Source organism: Takifugu rubripes, chromosome 6 (genome assembly GCF_901000725.2).
Source record: "Takifugu rubripes chromosome 6, fTakRub1.2, whole genome shotgun sequence".
Lineage (NCBI taxonomy): Eukaryota > Metazoa > Chordata > Actinopteri > Tetraodontiformes > Tetraodontidae > Takifugu > Takifugu rubripes.
The window spans coordinates 3,841,596-3,858,848 of record NC_042290.1 but is presented as its reverse complement, the minus strand read 5'-3'; the positions used below and the strand labels follow the sequence as shown (position 1 = coordinate 3,858,848).

Sequence of the window (17,253 nt, the reverse complement as noted above, 5' to 3'; positions counted from 1 at the left end):
AAGTCTAAAGCTAGGTTTCTTTTACTTCTTTTTTAGCTTTGCTTGTGCAGATACAGCACATGTACTTTATGCTGTATAAATTCCTTCTACAACAAATATGTGCAAAGATCCACACTCCTAACTGTCTGCAGCTCCCACCTGGGTATATGTTTGCATAGCCTTCATTCACACACGCAGCCTGTTACCGGCTAAATTCCAGCAGTTTTCCAGTAAGGGGTCATGTGTCTGAGAGTCAGAACTAATAATTTAGGGGGAAAATGTATAGTCCTTTACCTTAAGACCTTCAGTTTCTCAAGCTATTGTACTGGAAAACCTGCTTGCTGGAGCAAGGGTTCAAGTTGTTGCATCTCTGAAATGGAAATGGAAGCAGCAAATTCCATTCCACACTGTATAGAAAAGATGTGCTGTTTTTGTGAGGGCCTCTTAGCAGCTGCTACCAGCAGTTAGCAGCTAACTCAAGGAAGTGATCAAGTCATTTGCAGAGGAGTAACATCTTTAGCAACGGCTCCAGCATTAACATTTAGTATCAGTAATATTAACCTCAGACTTTTACAATAAAAGCCTGAGGTGGGACCATTCATAAAAAAGGCATGAAGGGATTTAAGATGCCGTAAAGACAGTCAAAAACAGTAAAATGCATCCTGGTCGCCATCCTCGGTTGCAGCACAGAGTTGTTCTTAAGTCAAAAAGGCGATCCATTTTACAGTGTTCAAGATCTTCTACTAGAATATAAAATATAAAGGAAAATGTCATAACTTGGAAAGTTAAAGTAGCATTAATGTTGCATGGTAATCCATCAGCACACCAATATCACAAGCCCTGGAGCCATTACAGTGGGAACCAACATTTAGAGTAATTTCCTTTGTGGTTAATGTTGTAAAAGGTTTGCTGGGCTGGTGTAAATTATAGCTGGTACAGAGTTGTGGGAAGGGTCCAAAGTGTGAGTGAGGTTTTAGCAGCTTTTCCAGTTTCTACAAACTCTCACACCTTGTTGGGAACCCTGCAATCTGGCAGAGGTTTAAGTGAGGGACGGGAGGGAGTGGGGGTGGAGGAAGGGATTGGAAGGGAGGGCAGAGGCTTCCTAGCAGAGCCCCAAGCTGTGACAGTGAGAAAAGACAGTTCTACTGTCTTCACAGAAGCCCCCCTCCCAAGACTGGAGAGGGATTTTTATCTCTTGGTCTACTGGGAATCCAGAAGGCAAGACAAGGTTACTTCCTGAGAAGCGAAAAAAGACGCTTTGAGCGAGTAAATAAAAAAGGAGGGAGAAAGAGGTGGTTGAGGAGACTCTTTTTGTTGTTTTGTGAGGATCCAGGATGGGGAATGCACTAGAGGGAGCAACAACCCAACGTGACGACAAAACAAAACAACATCAAAATACAAATGCAGTACTGCTTTTTCCACATTGTGATTTCCACAACAAACACGCCCCCGGCGTCCCCCAGAATGCCACTGGGTCACAGTGAGGGATACACAGGGAAAGTCTCACGCCGTACATAAAACATGATTGAGTTCTAATGTCTCCATCGCGTTCCACGGTCAGAGCTGCACAGAACAAACAGCCTGAGTCAAAGTTGGGAGGCAAAGGAATAACTTTGATTTGCAAGATCAGATCCTTCCCTTGATGGGGGTTTCCTCGGGTGGAGGCATTGTGAACAAAGACTAAATTCAGAGTTTAAGAGGATCTGAGTGGCACAGTTTTTCCTCTTCATTTTATCGTCCATTAGCCCTGTGTATTAGCCATAAGTCAGCCAATAAAACATGGATATCGCTGACAGTACAGTAGTGGTTGGTCTTTAAGCACGGACACTTGGGAAGTCTCCAGGCATGGATCTGTTATCAAGAATCCAGGTTGTTCCATTTCTGTAATGGAATCAAGGTAGTCCCATGTGACCGCTAACCATATCCCCTGCTTCCTCCTTCAAATAACATCATCCCCACTTTCACAAAAACATTCCCCATCCCTCCCCAGTCCATGACCCATCCATCCCAGTCGGACCAGTTCTTCTTCCTGTCCGTCTCTCGGTGCCACTAGATCAAAACCGAACAGCACATCTGATCTCATCACCATCTTGCACATCTTTCATTTCATTCCAATGTTTTTTTTTGCTGATGACACTTGACTCTTCAAACGCTTCTTCACCCCAGTTAGCAGCTAAGTCAAAACGACAAACAACTACGCCCCCCAACTGAAGATGCAGTGAATTTTGGGGGACTCATCTGAAGAGATGACCCATCCTTAATGATGTGGTGGGTGTGGCCAAACATAATGAGAGGATAAAACCTTCACCATAGGATGTATAAATAAACAATAAACAACTTCAAAAGGTTGAGTTGTAATCATGATAGTGACCATGATGTAATCATGACAACTATCTGAATATATTAGCAAAATTGGCAAAGTTCTGAGATGTAAACGGATTTTCTTCTGATCTTTTCTGCTTAATGTCTGAAACATGTCGATAGCAATCAAAAATAAAGCGATCCCATCAAGTTTCTTTTTCAAAGTAATAACGGATCACACAATCGTCTTGGGACTTGCATAACTTTTGTAGGAAAAAATATGACCCTTAAGAAACAAATAAAATATCAAAAATAGTAATGTACTCATCTGATGAAAGGCACTTGGTTTTAGACTTAATGGCAAATCAGAGTAACAAGGAGAGAGACTCAAGACATTTTCAAGACTTCCATTTTAAGGCTTCAAAATGTTTATGACTCTCACTCTCAAAGGAATTATATGTCCTCCGGTTTTGTGCCAAATCCAGCTGTCATTCTCTATTTTTTCATTATTACAAGTGGATCAGGCAGGGAAAACCAAACATTCTTCACCCATAAGTGTGAACTCAGCATTTCCCAATGACTGCCCTTTCTCCCTGAGCTGCAGGGGCGCCTGCACAGATTTACTGCTGTTGGTGTGAGTGTCAAAGAACACACCGGCTATCACTAAGAGAAATGATGGTAGCATTTGGACTGAGCGATCCATCTCAGCTGTAATCACCCATAAAGCCACTGACATTTCTTGTTGTCACACTTCCTGGGCTGCTGGGGCCCGGGCTCCAGAGATCCTCCTTTATAGTCAATCTCTTTTTTATTAAAAGGGAATGGGAACGGGGGTTTAGGCAACATAAAGGGATGATCATATAAAATGATCTTGTTATTTCTTTGCAGCCCATCCAAATAGAACTTTATTATATTGCAGACACTCTTTTAAAATCAATAACGGCCATCATTTCAAAAAGTATTTTTCTTTAGTTTCAGCATTAAAAGTCAAACCTGCATCAGTCAGAGGACATTTTTAGGTAAAGTTTCCATTTTAATGGGCTACCTGGTGTTATGTTCACATTCACGTGTCCTCTGGATCTGTGACAAGTTGAAAGAGAAGCACAGCACCTTTGTGCAGCCAGTCAGAGTGATCATGGCTGCATTTTGATGATTGTAGGTAATGTATTCATTTAGAGACATTAGTAAAACTCTCAAAATATATATCAGATGATAAGAGACATTTAAAAATGAAATTTCTTTCTTTTTGCTATTTCTCATAGGTTTAGAATAGCTTACATTTTTCTTTTGTCAGAACTTGTCAGGTTGCCATAAAGAATCTCCTCCACCCCGGTATCTACACAATATCACATTCAAAAAGAGCTTTCAAGGTGTCTGGACATGCAATTTTTACAAGATGGAGACGCCGTGCTGCTAATCGGGGCCCCACCCATACATACAATGTAGCTTCGGGTGTTTCTGGTGTGGGGTTACCAACCTTTCATATGGTTTCTCTCACATTTTGCAAGAATTTTCCATACATTTTAAGTGCATTTAGACTTTACAACTGCCAGATGTGTGCGTTGCCAGCAAACAAAGACTGCAGTGGTGGACAATAGCCTGAGTCAAACAGTATGGGAATTTAAATGGAGCATCCACTGTGGAGGTCACACTATGTGACAGTTTTGGGACTGAAGAGGAAGCCGGCAGTAGAAAATGAGGTAAAATTCCACCCTGCCGTTCTGCTCTCATTCCACTGGCACAAACACGATTAGTTTTTGTCTAAAAGTCCTTGTCCATATGCTATTGTTCCTCTGTATTAGAGCTAAGCTCCTTTGTTCCATTCTCTACCTTTTTTTTCTCCAACACATGAGAACAAAGGGAGCATGATGTAAAAGTTACAGCTTTTTTTTTTCTCCTTTCAATATCTGCATTTCAGTTTTCTGTTAGAACAATCTTTTGAAACAGGATGAAAAGATTCACTAAGGGCAAGAGGTTTAATGTCTGATGGGAAATAACCCTGTCATTTAACCAGCAGGACACCCAGAAATGTGAGCGCCACACCTTGGGTCATCGTTAATTTGCAGAAGTCTTCAGAATTTCCAGCACATGAGGGGCAAACTAAGTGTCAACGTGCCACCGAAACACATTCAGCAGCACATGCCGATTTTCTTGGGTGGCAGATTATTTTCATGACGTGTTCAAGAAAAAGAAAATCATTTAGGCAAATAAATTGGAATAGTAAAAAAAAAAAAGTCTCCACAACAGCCCAACTTTTTTTTCCCCCAGATAAACAAAAACAAACTAAAGGAATAAGAGCGGTACCCTCCTGTGTGCTCACAGCAAGCAAACATGTGAGAAACACTAGCGCACCATGACTTTTTTTCCCCCATCTTTTAATATTAATTATTCCCTCTCATCCTTGGTGTGGAGCTATAAGCGCTTCAGGTTGGAGAGAGGGGGAGGAAGAGTGTGGAAATTTTTCTTCATCCTGTCTTTAGGATTCTTGATATATTTAGAAATGGGCACATTACAGAATGACCCCCCCCCCCCCCCCCCCCCCCCCCCATGCTAAAGACAAGAAGAGAAAAAATATATAAGACTTAAATCCCACCCCTGATAAATCCCATTAGAGGTGGAGAATAAAAGAGAAGACACAGAGGGGATACTAAAACACAGATGGGTGGGTTACTGCGCAGCTGGTTCAGCCTCTGCTTTCGAGGCAGCATATTTGATGCTTGTGTTTAAATTATTTTAAGTCTTCTCCCACCAATTTTTCCAGGAATTCCTATAACCGGTAACTTATTTACTTTAAAAAAATTCCTGGTAATTGGTGTGATTTGCATTTCCACTGCACCTCAAAGTCCCCGCAGTTAATTCAAATCAAGCTGATGAGGTACCAAAAATGGGAGGGGGGGGGGCGTGTCCAATCTATTGTTGTGGTCCTTCAGTTTATAATCTTTTTAGCTCCGCCGGCTTGTTGAATATCGTTTTATAGTAAGTCATTTCCCAGTTGTCCACTTGATATTCTGCCGAATTTGTTCATGGATCTCGTCATCCATTCACTCTCTTCCAGTCTTCAGTCTCATAGCATCTCTGCTTGTGCTCCATCTTCCAAACGACAACACACACAGCTTGTAGAATTCTGAAAGAATTCAGTCAATTTCTTTTCCCCAGTGCCTTTTTAAAGGAAAATTTGGAGTTGAGGGCAATGTTCAATGTACACGTACAGTGGAAACATGTTGAGGTTTTCCAAAATCACAGGTAAGTATTGAAAGTTGTTCATTTTGCACATTTATACATTGCTTTTTATAAACTCTACCTTATCCAAGGTTTAGGACTTTATTCCACCAGACAGAGACCAACACATCCATTACCCAAGCCTGGTTCCAGAGCATGATATGATATTGAGTAAGCAGAACAGAACTACTACCAGGGGACTGAAAGTTCTCTGTAGGCATCTGCCTTTAGAACTGATGCCTTTATGGTTCATTTCTGAGTTACTATCATGTTATATATTGTTATTTTTTTACTCTTCTCTGCATGAATTTGCTTTTATCAAAACTGTGGATGACCCGTCACTTTTAAATAATAAATGGTCTTGTCCCAGTTGATGCAATACCAGAGGTGGAACAATAACTACCCATCTAGCAAAATACCGATATCACCTAAAGGGCTCTGCCTTTTCCCATGAAGAATCATTTCAGCGCGATTCGCCTCCGAATCACCGAGTCATCTTTAATCGGCACCACACCTCCTGTTGGACCATCATCCAGCCGTATTAATGTTTTATCAAGCCTTTGAGGGGCGTTCATTACCTGGCTTTGTGTGGATGCCAGCGAGGCATCAAGTCACGGAAGGATAGAAGTGTTAAAAGGCCAGAAGCTACAAGCTGCTGGAGACTGAAATAACCTTTTGCTTTCAAATGAAGTCTGACATGCGTGTGTTCTGAGAAGAAACATGTGATGATATCTGTAATAGTAACGTGCATGGGCACGACTCAGAATGTCAGAGTTGGTGTCATTAGCATCGGGTAGGGACCCCCAAAACAGCCCGGGGCCACTCATCCGTACTTGTCATGAGGCAGGCTTCATTAGTCATTGTCCAGTTGATGGGGGCTCTTGTAAAGGATATCTCACTCCCCTTTAGATGGCCGAGTGTCCTCGCAAATAAGCCGCTGACCTCTTAGGTCTCTGCACTTGTGAACGGTCAGAGTGGGGGAAGCTTAATGAGAGGAAGAGTGGGACAGGAGTGAGCAGTCCACAGGGTAAAGTAACGCAGGGGCCTCTCTTTTCTCTGGGATCCTAGCAGTTGACCTGCCCCTGACCTGCCCCCGACAAAATGAAGTAAGCTGACTAGTGACTCCTGCACACTCCTATGAAACAGCAGATTCCACCAGAAAAAAGGGGTAGAAATGGAGGAGAAAAAGGTTCTGGGGGCCCCTCTGAAAAAGAGTGAGGCATCCAGCAGAAACATGCTAATCCACTAGGTCGATGATTAGGAGCTGCCGGGGGTTTGGAGAGGTTAGGCCAGACATGAAATGATGAGAAAGTTTAAAGCTTTTTGATGTGCCTGCCTTTAGATACAGTTTCTCTGTCCGGTATGTAAATGACAGCCTCTCCTGTCAGGCCGGAGGTGGATCCGTCCAGCACGTGGACGTGTGATGGCTGATGACGCTTTGATGTTGAGCGTCAGCCGGGCTCTTCTCTCAGACTCCATGCACAGATGTGTTTTGATATTCATTCAATGCACCTGTTAAGGGGCATATTTGCTGACACTGGGTTTGAAACACTTTGATCATTAGAAACGTCTATGTAAAACTAAAGCCACTTCCCTTTTGCACCATTGCTTCTTTCTACATGGTTTAGATGATTTTTGTGGCCCTTGTCAAGAAGTGTTTCAAAAGCAGCATTTAAGAAACAGGAAGGACAAACACAGAAAGGGGGGCATCGTTTAACATCTCTCAACATCTCTCCTGACATCGTTCACAACACGTTTTGCAGACCTCTTGATGTTGATTTTCAGATCATATTATACTGATTCGCGATCTGGGTTCAATCCTCAGTCATTTGAATGGAGGATACTTTGGAATATAAAACAGCAGCAACCAACTGCATTAGCTGACAGCCGGTGCTATCATGATTGTCAACACTGTGGCCCAATATAACTAATACAAGTGTTGTGGCTGGGTCCACTGATCCCTTAATAAGTTGTATTCAGACCCAAAAGACATGGCAGTAATGCTGGCAGTCCCGCACTGTGTCTTTGCCTCATAGCTCCCTCCACACATCCCTGTTCACTTCCTGCTTACTTACATGAACCACCAAAAGAGATTGGTAGACAAATGCATTTGTTCCACTTCAATCAGGCAGTAAAACTGCAGTGTCAAACAGTGTCAAAAAAACGTTGATTCCAAATGCTTAAAGTGAAGTGCAGAGAAGCACAGACTAACAGGTAAGGTAAGATGTGCACTTTTAGAGTTGATACCCTGGTTGACCTCATTGGACAACCCAAAAAATAATAGCTTTGATATTGCAAATGAAATCTATTTCAAGTGGTTAGAGTTGGAAGGTAGCTCCTGGTTATCCAACCACTGCTCCTTTTCAGGGACATTTTCCTATAAATTAGACATGCAGTGGGAATGAAGCTGTGTTTTATGTATAAGAAGAATTATCTGAAATAACATCATCCAACATTGAGTGTCTCACGCTTCCAATCAGAAGAAGAAAAAACAAATCTGTGAACCATTTTTACATTTAAAAAGAGAAGAATTATTGTTCTTGTTTTTCGTTTTGTTGAAAATACCCACCCTGCACACGGGGGGAATCTGAAATCAAAGCGGCTTCACCGGCCAGATGGTAACAAAAACAAAAGGGCCGTGGAACACAACAATAGAGAATGACAGGCAGCGTGACACAATATATACAATAAATACCACATGTTGACGGCAGTCCATTAGATGCACGCATACACCACTGCAATGCAACTGAGGAGTTCCATATGGTGGGTGATGCAAACATCCACCCACACAACACAACAGGCTGTGCTCTCTCCGTGGAGGAATTGTATCGGAATGAGCCTTGCTGGTGCTGAAAGTCGTCCCGATTGTTCCCACTTTAACTCCAAAACCTTTTCTTATTTATGTGCCCCCTTTTGTGCGAGCTACAAACAGTGTGCTCAATCGCATTATCATTACAGAGGAAATCACTCATATTAAGCCTCTGCGATGTCACTTGCCCGGCAATCTTGGCCGCCTGCTGCCAAAGAAAGCGTGGCGGGACATAAGATGCATGGGGAATGAGATTTGCATAAACAGTGTTGCTCCATCACTTATTTATTTTTGCCTCTTCACCCGCACAGCAAAAGGGAAAAAAGGGGATAAAAAATGGCTGCCGAGCGAGTTCCTGCGGGTGCGTCGCGCAGGTGTTTTCACAGCAATCGGCACTCATTCATTGATGGCACCTCCGCAGTAATGACATAATGACCTCGTGGATGTTTGAAATGTAGGTGTGGAGGAGCGGACAGAAGAGAGTACGAGAGCAGGTGGCGCTTTCTTTCATTCCTCTCTCTAATGGGAATGATTCTGCGGCTAATGTGCGAACATGCTTTTGACTCACGATTGTTGACTAGTTGAGCCATTTCTGATCACTCGGCGTGCTGCAGAGGGGGCACGTCTGCCACCCACAACACAAGAAATGCAGAGCATAATTTCAGAGAAAACAGGATGTGAGCATTAGTCATCGGGATGTGACACTGTTTGCTTTTACCCACTGTGTGGTTGTCTGCTTTCTATTTTGGCACGCAGCTCAACGGCTTTTTTCGTTGCTTCAAAACCTGAATATGCGATTTTCTGAACTGCACTACGATTTTCTGAACTGTTGTCTTTGGGCTCTGGTACTGCACTACGAAAAGGACGAACTGCTGCTTTCGCACATGCAATGAGAAAGGATTGAATGGCTGGATGGACAAACTAACAGTTAGAATACGCAGAATTTCGACATTTTATGAGGAATTTAGACATGCACAGAAGACTAAATCTTATTAGATGGCCATCATTATTATTTAATGAGCTGTGAATGGGACTCAATAATCGACTCCTGTATCGTTTTTGTTTTTCAGCTTCCCTTTTTTCTCTCTTTCCCACGCCAATCTGAGACCTTCTGCAACCGCCCACCGCTCGCATATGTGAGCGACACAGCAGCCGATTCTGCTCCAGGATTCTGACACATTTGAGTGGCTCGCCTTGATTGACCATAAAAGATTTTTTTGGTTGTTTTTAAAAAAAATCTTATATCAGTGTCCTCAAGTGGGATAAAAAAAAAAGAGCCTGTCTGACAAACAGATCTATGTGTGTTTCCTTATGAATAATTGGTGTGCTGCCTCTCTGCGTGCGTGCATGTGTGTATGATGATGCCTGCATATAACTGTATGCCCAATTGTGTGCTTATGTGTAATTTTGAGTGCATGCTTTAAGGGTGTGTGTTTTCTCTGGGCTCTCTCATTATTCCCCATCGCCAGGGTGAGGGCCTGTCTGCTGACAGCACACCTCCCCGCCTGCTTTATCAGAAATTTCATGCATGCGTTCGGGCAGCTCGGCGACGACGCGTCTCTATTTCCAGCTCTAAACTTCCCAGCAGCGAGCAAAGAAAACTTCTCCCCGGGCTGCAAATTGGCAGGCTGGGACTATCGCTTCACTCATCCCGAACAAATCTTTGTGCGTTTTCTGAAAGCCTTTTGAAAACTTTTTTCTTCGCGTTGTCGTCGTGAATTACCAGCGAGATGTTGGCGGATGCAGGAACTGTTCAAAATTGTATTCTCCCATTTTTATTTACTCACTGACTCCATCGGTTGTAGTGAATCGGAATACCTCTGAGGTGTGGGGGAGGCCCTGTTTTCTTCCCCACAGGCCGCTTATTAGGGAAGGGAGGATGGAGGTGGGGGGGGGGGGGGGGGGGGGGGGGTGTGCAGGGGGTTGTCAGCAGAGAGGAAGAGGGTTAATCATGTTTGTAACAGGACAGACTTCCCCTTGAAGTGGGAGACAGAGGTAGGAAGTGTCCAGATTTATGGCGCTCCGTATTGTAGCCTCCTTCACCATGGCAGTCGACCAGCAGACAGAAAGGGGGGAGAGTGTTGGAGGAGCAGTAAATCACATACAGAGTGTGGCTCAGACACACACATGCACTCGCACACAGAAAACACATCCGGCCACAGCAGACTGCATAGAAGAGGGACGCCTTGTTGACAAGACAGAGATGTGGCTGAAGAGTTTCGAGACATTTTTTCCCCCCTTTGCTTAGGTTTTGCAACTTCAAAACATTCCTTTTTAGATTTTGACACAAAGTGATTTTTTCTTTAAAAAAAAATAGCAAAGAAAAAAACCCACATTCACTTGCTGCTTGAATGTAAAAGTACCCAGAATGTTCCACCGAGTCTTTGCCAAGTTGGGGGGGTGGAGGAACAATTTTTCTCAGCATTTGGAATAACATCAGTCAGAACAGGCAACATGATTTGAACATAATGGTTGTTACGGTTTCAGAGAGTGGCTGAAATATGTCAAGTCTTTAACAGAATAAATGCAGCAAAAAAAAATGCATGTCTTACTGCCAACGTTCAAATGTAGCTGTGATACTCTGCATATTAATTACAAAATGTATTCTCCTGTCTGCACTACCTAATCATCAAGAGTAATGTTATGATTCTTAATTTGGAATGATTTCTTTTGCATAGCATTGCAATTATTGACTTTTTTTTAAAGTTCGACTTGTGGTTCATGTAACTTTGGTTCAGACGGAGCTGATAAGTGTGAACGTGGACTCTAGGTCAGTTAAGTGTGCAGAGGTAGTGATAAAAGGACAAGACTCTTAGGTAAAGATGTTGAAAATGAGGAGTCCCAACTGGCAGCAGCAGCATCGGAGAAGGGTTAATATGGAGAAATGGCATTGGAGTGCTAACTGGTCTTTATACAATCCCACACTCACACACACACACATTTCCAAGCTCTGATATCTCCACAGGTCTCCTTTCAAGTACAGGAAAAAAATGGCTTTGATTTCAGCTAAAGGAAACGTATTATCTCTATCACATCCAGAGCCACACTGGATTCGTAGAGGTTTATTATTAGCTACGGTCCGTCACTGCTGGTCGGCAGGTGTCCCGTGGGTGTCCCTTTCCTCCATTTCGCTCTAATGTTGCGCTCAGTGAAATGACCCCGTGTCTCTTTTTAAGCACCAGTGAATCTATTTCCCTCACAGGCGGTCTGAGGATCGCGTAACGTGCCAGTGGCTGCGCAACTTAGCAAACGCCTTGTGTTCACAGGGAGGATCGAGTGGAAGTGCCACATCCCCATCCTAAGCCGGTATCTCTTCATAAGGGCTTAATGCTGTTCAGCAGTCGGGGGGTGGTCTCTTGTCACTCCTTTGACTGCAGTGCCCACACGGACTCTGGCCTGGTTAAATCATCCATTCTTGCGGCCCCTCGCAGAACGTGCGCTGTGCCATGTGTGTACACAAGATCTTTTGCCTCAGCGGGGAATGTTTACCCAGCTGAAGTCCAACAGCGTTGTGCTTTCTCTCAGCTGCACTGAACCGACAGCAATGGAGGACTCATAGTGGACTAATGTCAGTTGTATGCTCCGCGCTTATCTGGAGTTTATACGTGCATTAACCATCAGACCAGGTAAGTGGAGTAAAAACCTCTTCAGGTGTGCACCAAGGTAGTCTTCCTGTGCACATAAGCAGCCTGAACACAAGATAGATGGGAGCAGCAGAGGTTTACAAGGTAAAAACTAACCTGAAAAAAGGGTTTTCCAGTTTGATAATGAAAAGCTGCAAGAAAAAAACAGTCAGAGCATTAAACAAAATTGAAAAAAAAACAACCCACATGGAAGCAAATCTTCATAACAGACCTACATAGCTGTGAGAACGGGGACTCAGGATGAGACAGGTCTTATGTAAAGCACTGCAGACCTATTTAAATTCCAGCCTGCTGAGCGACATATTACATTTAACGCACGGAAACTATATTATGAAAACGGATTGAGCGTAGACATACGACTGCACAGAGCAATCAGGCTGCAAGCAGCTTGGATCAGAATACAGTCCGGGGTGACACGTGCTATTTATGTGAACAGTGGATGTGATAGGAGCATCCTCAGATTCTGATGCTACGTGCGGAAGTTCAGCCAAACTGTCTACATGATAAAACTTGGCACCTTGCGTGTTGCTCCTTTGAACTTTCAGATGGTAACCATGGAGATTCGCTTTTCAACAAACTTTGTCGCAAAACCCATCAGAACCCGAAATAACCTCATCGGATACTTAACCTTGCCACATGTCCTCCTTCAACAAAAGAGAAATGTTTGACTACACCTTCAACCCTTTACACAGCCATAAATCCAGCCTCTCAATCTGTCGGCTCCAGCGGCGCGGCAGCTCCATCATCGCGCAATAACGCCGGACCGAAGCGTGGGCGAGGAGATGATGCTCGGCGGGGATGGCGATTCTCCCATCAGCGATAAAAACCAACTTCTGCCAAGTGCTGGCGAGATTTATCGCCATGTCTGTTTAAATGTAGCCAATTTCGCTTTAATATGATATTTAAGGGTGATGCATGCCTGAGCCTCGCCGGCTCTTGTTGAGAGAGCCTTGCCTGCCCATGGCAGCGTTCAGATCCCAGCGTGGCGGGCCCGTGATACAGCTGATGCTGTTCAATATTGATAACAGCCCTGAAGCGGAATGGGCCCAGATCATTTAGGAAAATATTATAGTTTTTTTTAAATTATTTCTTGGCCCTGCGCCTGGATTCATGTCATCTATCAGCTGGATTTGATGGGCAGATATCCACAAAGCTCTTATTGCCTGAGATGAAATGAACTCTGGCTATGAAAACAGAGCCGTGCACATCAGGTAAATCGGGCTTTGTTGACGTAGTGTAGGAAACAAAGACTTTCCAGGGGTGTTTTGGATTCTTTTTGTTGCATTAAAAATGGAAAAAGGGTGTCGAAAGGGTGGTGCAATTTTAAAATAAAATTTAAATAATAATTTCTTTTTATTTTATATCATCATTATATACCCATAAAACGAACATATTATGGAATCATTTACATCAGGATCTCTACCAAAAAAAGGTACCTTTCCACAGCGAACGCTCTCCATAAGCACACGGGCCAACTTTAATAATTCCAACCGCCGGAGTGTTTACGTGCTTTTCCCGAGCTCTTAGAGGAAATTACCTGAATGCTCAGTTTTAGCTCTACCACAAATTAAAGTGAATTAGATAATCAGGCTCTAATGTGGTCTGTGGCCTGCGTGACATTCCATAGTCCTGTTACTGCGTAAGCTGTGAAGATGTAAGTCAGCCAGTTGTACAGTTTGGAGCATTTTCCCCAAGTTTTAGACAAGTTTTCTCTCTCTGATTTTATGATGTTCCCTCTTCCTGCCTTGGCGTTCCTCCCCAGGATTCAGTGTGTCAGTCCTTGTTGATTTCCGCAGGGGAAGTTGCCTCAGTGCTATCCTCAGACAAAGCCGTGACCCCGAGGTTAAGGAATGTGAACCCGGCACTGTGACGATCAAGACCTTCCCCCGGGGGTAGACAATGCCGAACACCTCAGCAAACGCCCCGTCTCACATGATCTCACATGCTTTCTGTTTTCCTGGCAGTTCGCTTCAGCCCCCAGTTGCGTCCTCAAAGAAATCAGAAGAGCAACAAGGGAGAAATGTCAGACCTTTAGAAGACTAAACCAACAGCGTCGCGATGTTTTCATCTTGAAATGGAGACGCATCCTAAATACGCTAACGAGATCTGTCCGAACGCCTCCAGCAATCTGACTTAATGTCAATGTTATTTCAGTGCAAATGTAAAAATCTCTATATACTATATAAGTAATAAAACAGACACATTTTCACATTGGCATTTTTTGCAGACAAGAAAATGTCCCCTTCATCTCTTGTGTCTAATAAACATATATTTTCTGACAAGGTTGTAACTTTAAAAAATATATATATAGATACACATGCATTCCTCATTACTAGAAACCATTGTCATTACCACTAAAAGAGGCCATAATTGCTTTTACGGATGAGCTTGTTGTCAAAGTACAAAGGACACCAAAAGGCCTCATTCATCACCCTTTAAAAAAAAAAATAGGGAGAAACAGGAGGAGGCCATCTGTCAAAAGGAGAGTGTGTAGTGTCTCATAACGGGGGTCTCACTTCCACCACAGAGTTACATACGTTTCTTAAAGTGAGGGAAATGGCACAAGAGCAAGAAAGAACGGTGCCAAGAAGAAGCGAGTCAGGAGGTATGGATTTAGTGGTTGGCCATACTCGAGGACCTCCATAAGCTGAGAATTTATGTGTATCAGGGTGAAAGGTCACACCGCTATTAATCATGGCCCGAGCTGAAGATTATATGGCTGGTTTGGAGTGGGCAGATGAGAGAAGCCATGATGAAGGTGTTAGGGAAGACTGTGGTGTCTGTCTTCTATTACAGAGTGAAGGCCTGAGGCAAGGCAGCCTCCCAAGCTAAGGTCAATTAGGATGTCCAAAGATGACCCCCCCCCCACCTTCCCCTCAGCATTCACCCGGCCACTTAAGCCACTTGACATCATTGTGCAAACAGTCACCGTGTGATGATTAATAAGCCTTGACTATATATAGAGTCAGATCTTTGCACAAGAGCAGCGTTCATTCAATATAATTTGTTTCTCCCCGCCGTTCTCCTCACACAGGTTCCTCTTGCACAGACAAACCTTGAATCGGTGCCCAGTTGGACTTAACTTTTCTCTCTCCCTTCCTTTGATCTCTGATGCGCCATGCATCGCATTAATTATGTATCTCGCCTCAGCACGAATGTCGGTGCTGTCGAACACCTTCAAGTGCTTAAAGAGGCAGACTCATCACAGCGGGGCCTGGAGGCTGGTTGCAGGAGGTATATCTATACTCTACGTCTCTCCTATATGCACTACATAAGGGATTTTACGAGGGGGAGGGGGAAAACTGTGGTATATCCCCCCAGCTTTTGAGCAAAAGAAAGCACATTTTTCACTCTCCTGGAACATGCTCGTTCTGTGTGAGGGCAGGATTGTGTTGAAGGGGAGAAGGTGCGGACAAGATAGATGCATTTTAAATTAGGCAGAAAATGTCATGACCAGAGGAGACAAAGCAGAGGGAACAATGACAAGAGGTCGAGATCAACTGTTGCATCACAACGGGGCAGGCAGTTACACCACTTGAGCCTGCTCCCACTTGCTATAAAGATGGTCATGGAGGGGGGGGTATTTGACTCTGCCCCCAAAGGTTTATTCATATGCAATCCTGTGCATCTGGTGCATGCTGGCAGGGCACAGTGTGAATTAAATAAACAGTAACAGACGTAGAGCGCTTCTTTCATCTTTCAATCAAATATTGACTTTTAGGTTTGACTTTTCTTTTTGTCAAGATTGATTTTTGTGCACATTATTCCAAGATGGCTCTGGTTCATTGTGTTTTTCCTAAAGCTAGATCTGATTTATATCATAATTTGGATCCAAAAAAGTTGATATAACCGTGTGAGGAAAATTTCACGGTCTTGGGCTGCAGAGCAGCTTAAGGCAGCACATAAACAATAAGACATACTAACTGGAACTACAATTTTCTCATAAAGCATCTACACTGCGCATCACTTTTAAGATGATTAGGCCCTTTGGGATGTAATGGGAAATCAGCTTTGAAAATGAACTGAAGCAACCTCAGTCATCTAATTCAAACATTAAAGACCATTTAAGGATACAGTTCCATAAAATCACACAGTAAATAATGTTGCAACACTGCAATATAAAAAAGATTTTTATGAAGCTGGAAACTCTTGCTTGTTCATATGTTTGCACCCCATTTAACACATTCTAGGAATTATTCAACCTTGCTGGAGTTTATGATCTCAGACAGCTTTTGAAGAATAATGAGTCGGTCGTGATATGTTTAATCGGGGCATCCTGCATCCAGAGGTAAATTAAAATATGACCCAAGATAGAAGATCTTTAGTCACGGTGATAAAGTTTCATCTAGTAATATGTTCCGATTCCTTCTAGAGGAACAGATATGCAAATTGTAAATGTGGTGGAAACATTTATCTGTTGAGGTAACAACAACCATCCTTCATCAGATGTGACCAGGTTAAAATAACAGCAGATAAGGAGTGAAAAGAATAAGCGGCTGCCGCTCAGCTAAAGAGGCTGAACATGTGGAGGGGGAAAAAGAAAAAAATATTGAACCCATAGCAAGAGTTGGTGTGCAAAGTTGTTATTTAAAAACTTAGATAAAGTATTCTGCAGTTCTTTGCCGCTCGTTTCAAAGTTCAGGATAAGACGCGCGTCCCTCTCCGTTGCGTCGATGCGGCTTGGCGTGCGTCGGTGGGAGTACCCCCCTGCGCGGTCCCTTTTGCAGCGCAGATCCAGTAGTTGGAGTTGTTGTACAGCGAAAGGGAGAGCAGGCAGAAAGAACCAACGCAGCCGAGTGAAGCAAACACAGGCAGAGACAGTAGGTTGTCGTCCGAGGGTCTCTCCCGCATCGACCTGTCACTTTTACCGCGTCGAGAAGAGGACGTTAGCGGCACAGGCAGCCGGAGCGGCGGCGGCGGCGGCAGCGACCGGCTCAGCGCCTCTCGAGCCCGTGGCAGAAACTCACCAAGGCGGTCTCCTCAGCTGGCATGAGCTAACCTACCAAGTCAAACATGGAAACCAAACCTTTCTTGTCATTGGGTAAGTTCGTTTGTGTCCTCATTTGGACCCAATTCTGACTTTTCATCGATAAACAGTGCGCGAACGTGTCCTCGCGCTGGCATTCCGACCCCCCCTAATCTTCTTTGACAGCGCGAGTTGCCAAACATGTATGGAACATGTTTGGAGCTGCGGACGACTTTTAAAAGACTCTGTTATTGTTTCTACTTGTTTGTTTGTTTGTTTTCAACGAAAGTTTACGCTCAACTTGTTGTTAAATCCAACCACGCATCCGTTTCTCC

The 17,253-nt window shown here is 43.6% G+C and overlaps 1 protein-coding gene and 1 long non-coding RNA gene across 4 annotated transcripts in view; both read left to right on the top strand.

Annotated features, from left to right (window-relative positions):
* Nucleotides 1-11,839: 11,839 nt before the first annotated feature.
* On the top strand, nucleotides 11,840-14,119 carry LOC115250208 (uncharacterized). Its single transcript, XR_003888806.1, has 3 exons — nucleotides 11,840-11,934; nucleotides 13,749-13,844; nucleotides 13,917-14,119. It is a non-coding gene; the product is annotated as an uncharacterized lncRNA (long non-coding RNA).
* A 2,555-nt stretch (nucleotides 14,120-16,674) lies between these two features.
* The window catches only part of rxraa (retinoid X receptor, alpha a), a 72,060-nt gene continuing 71,481 nt past the window's right edge, over nucleotides 16,675-17,253 (top strand). For all 3 annotated transcript variants that reach the window (XM_003965153.3, XM_011604506.2, XM_029837216.1), the window contains exon 1: nucleotides 16,675-16,993. In XM_003965153.3, coding sequence (XP_003965202.2) covers nucleotides 16,966-16,993 — 28 coding nt within the window. In that variant the 5' untranslated portion in view covers nucleotides 16,675-16,965. The remainder of the gene's footprint in view (nucleotides 16,994-17,253) is intronic.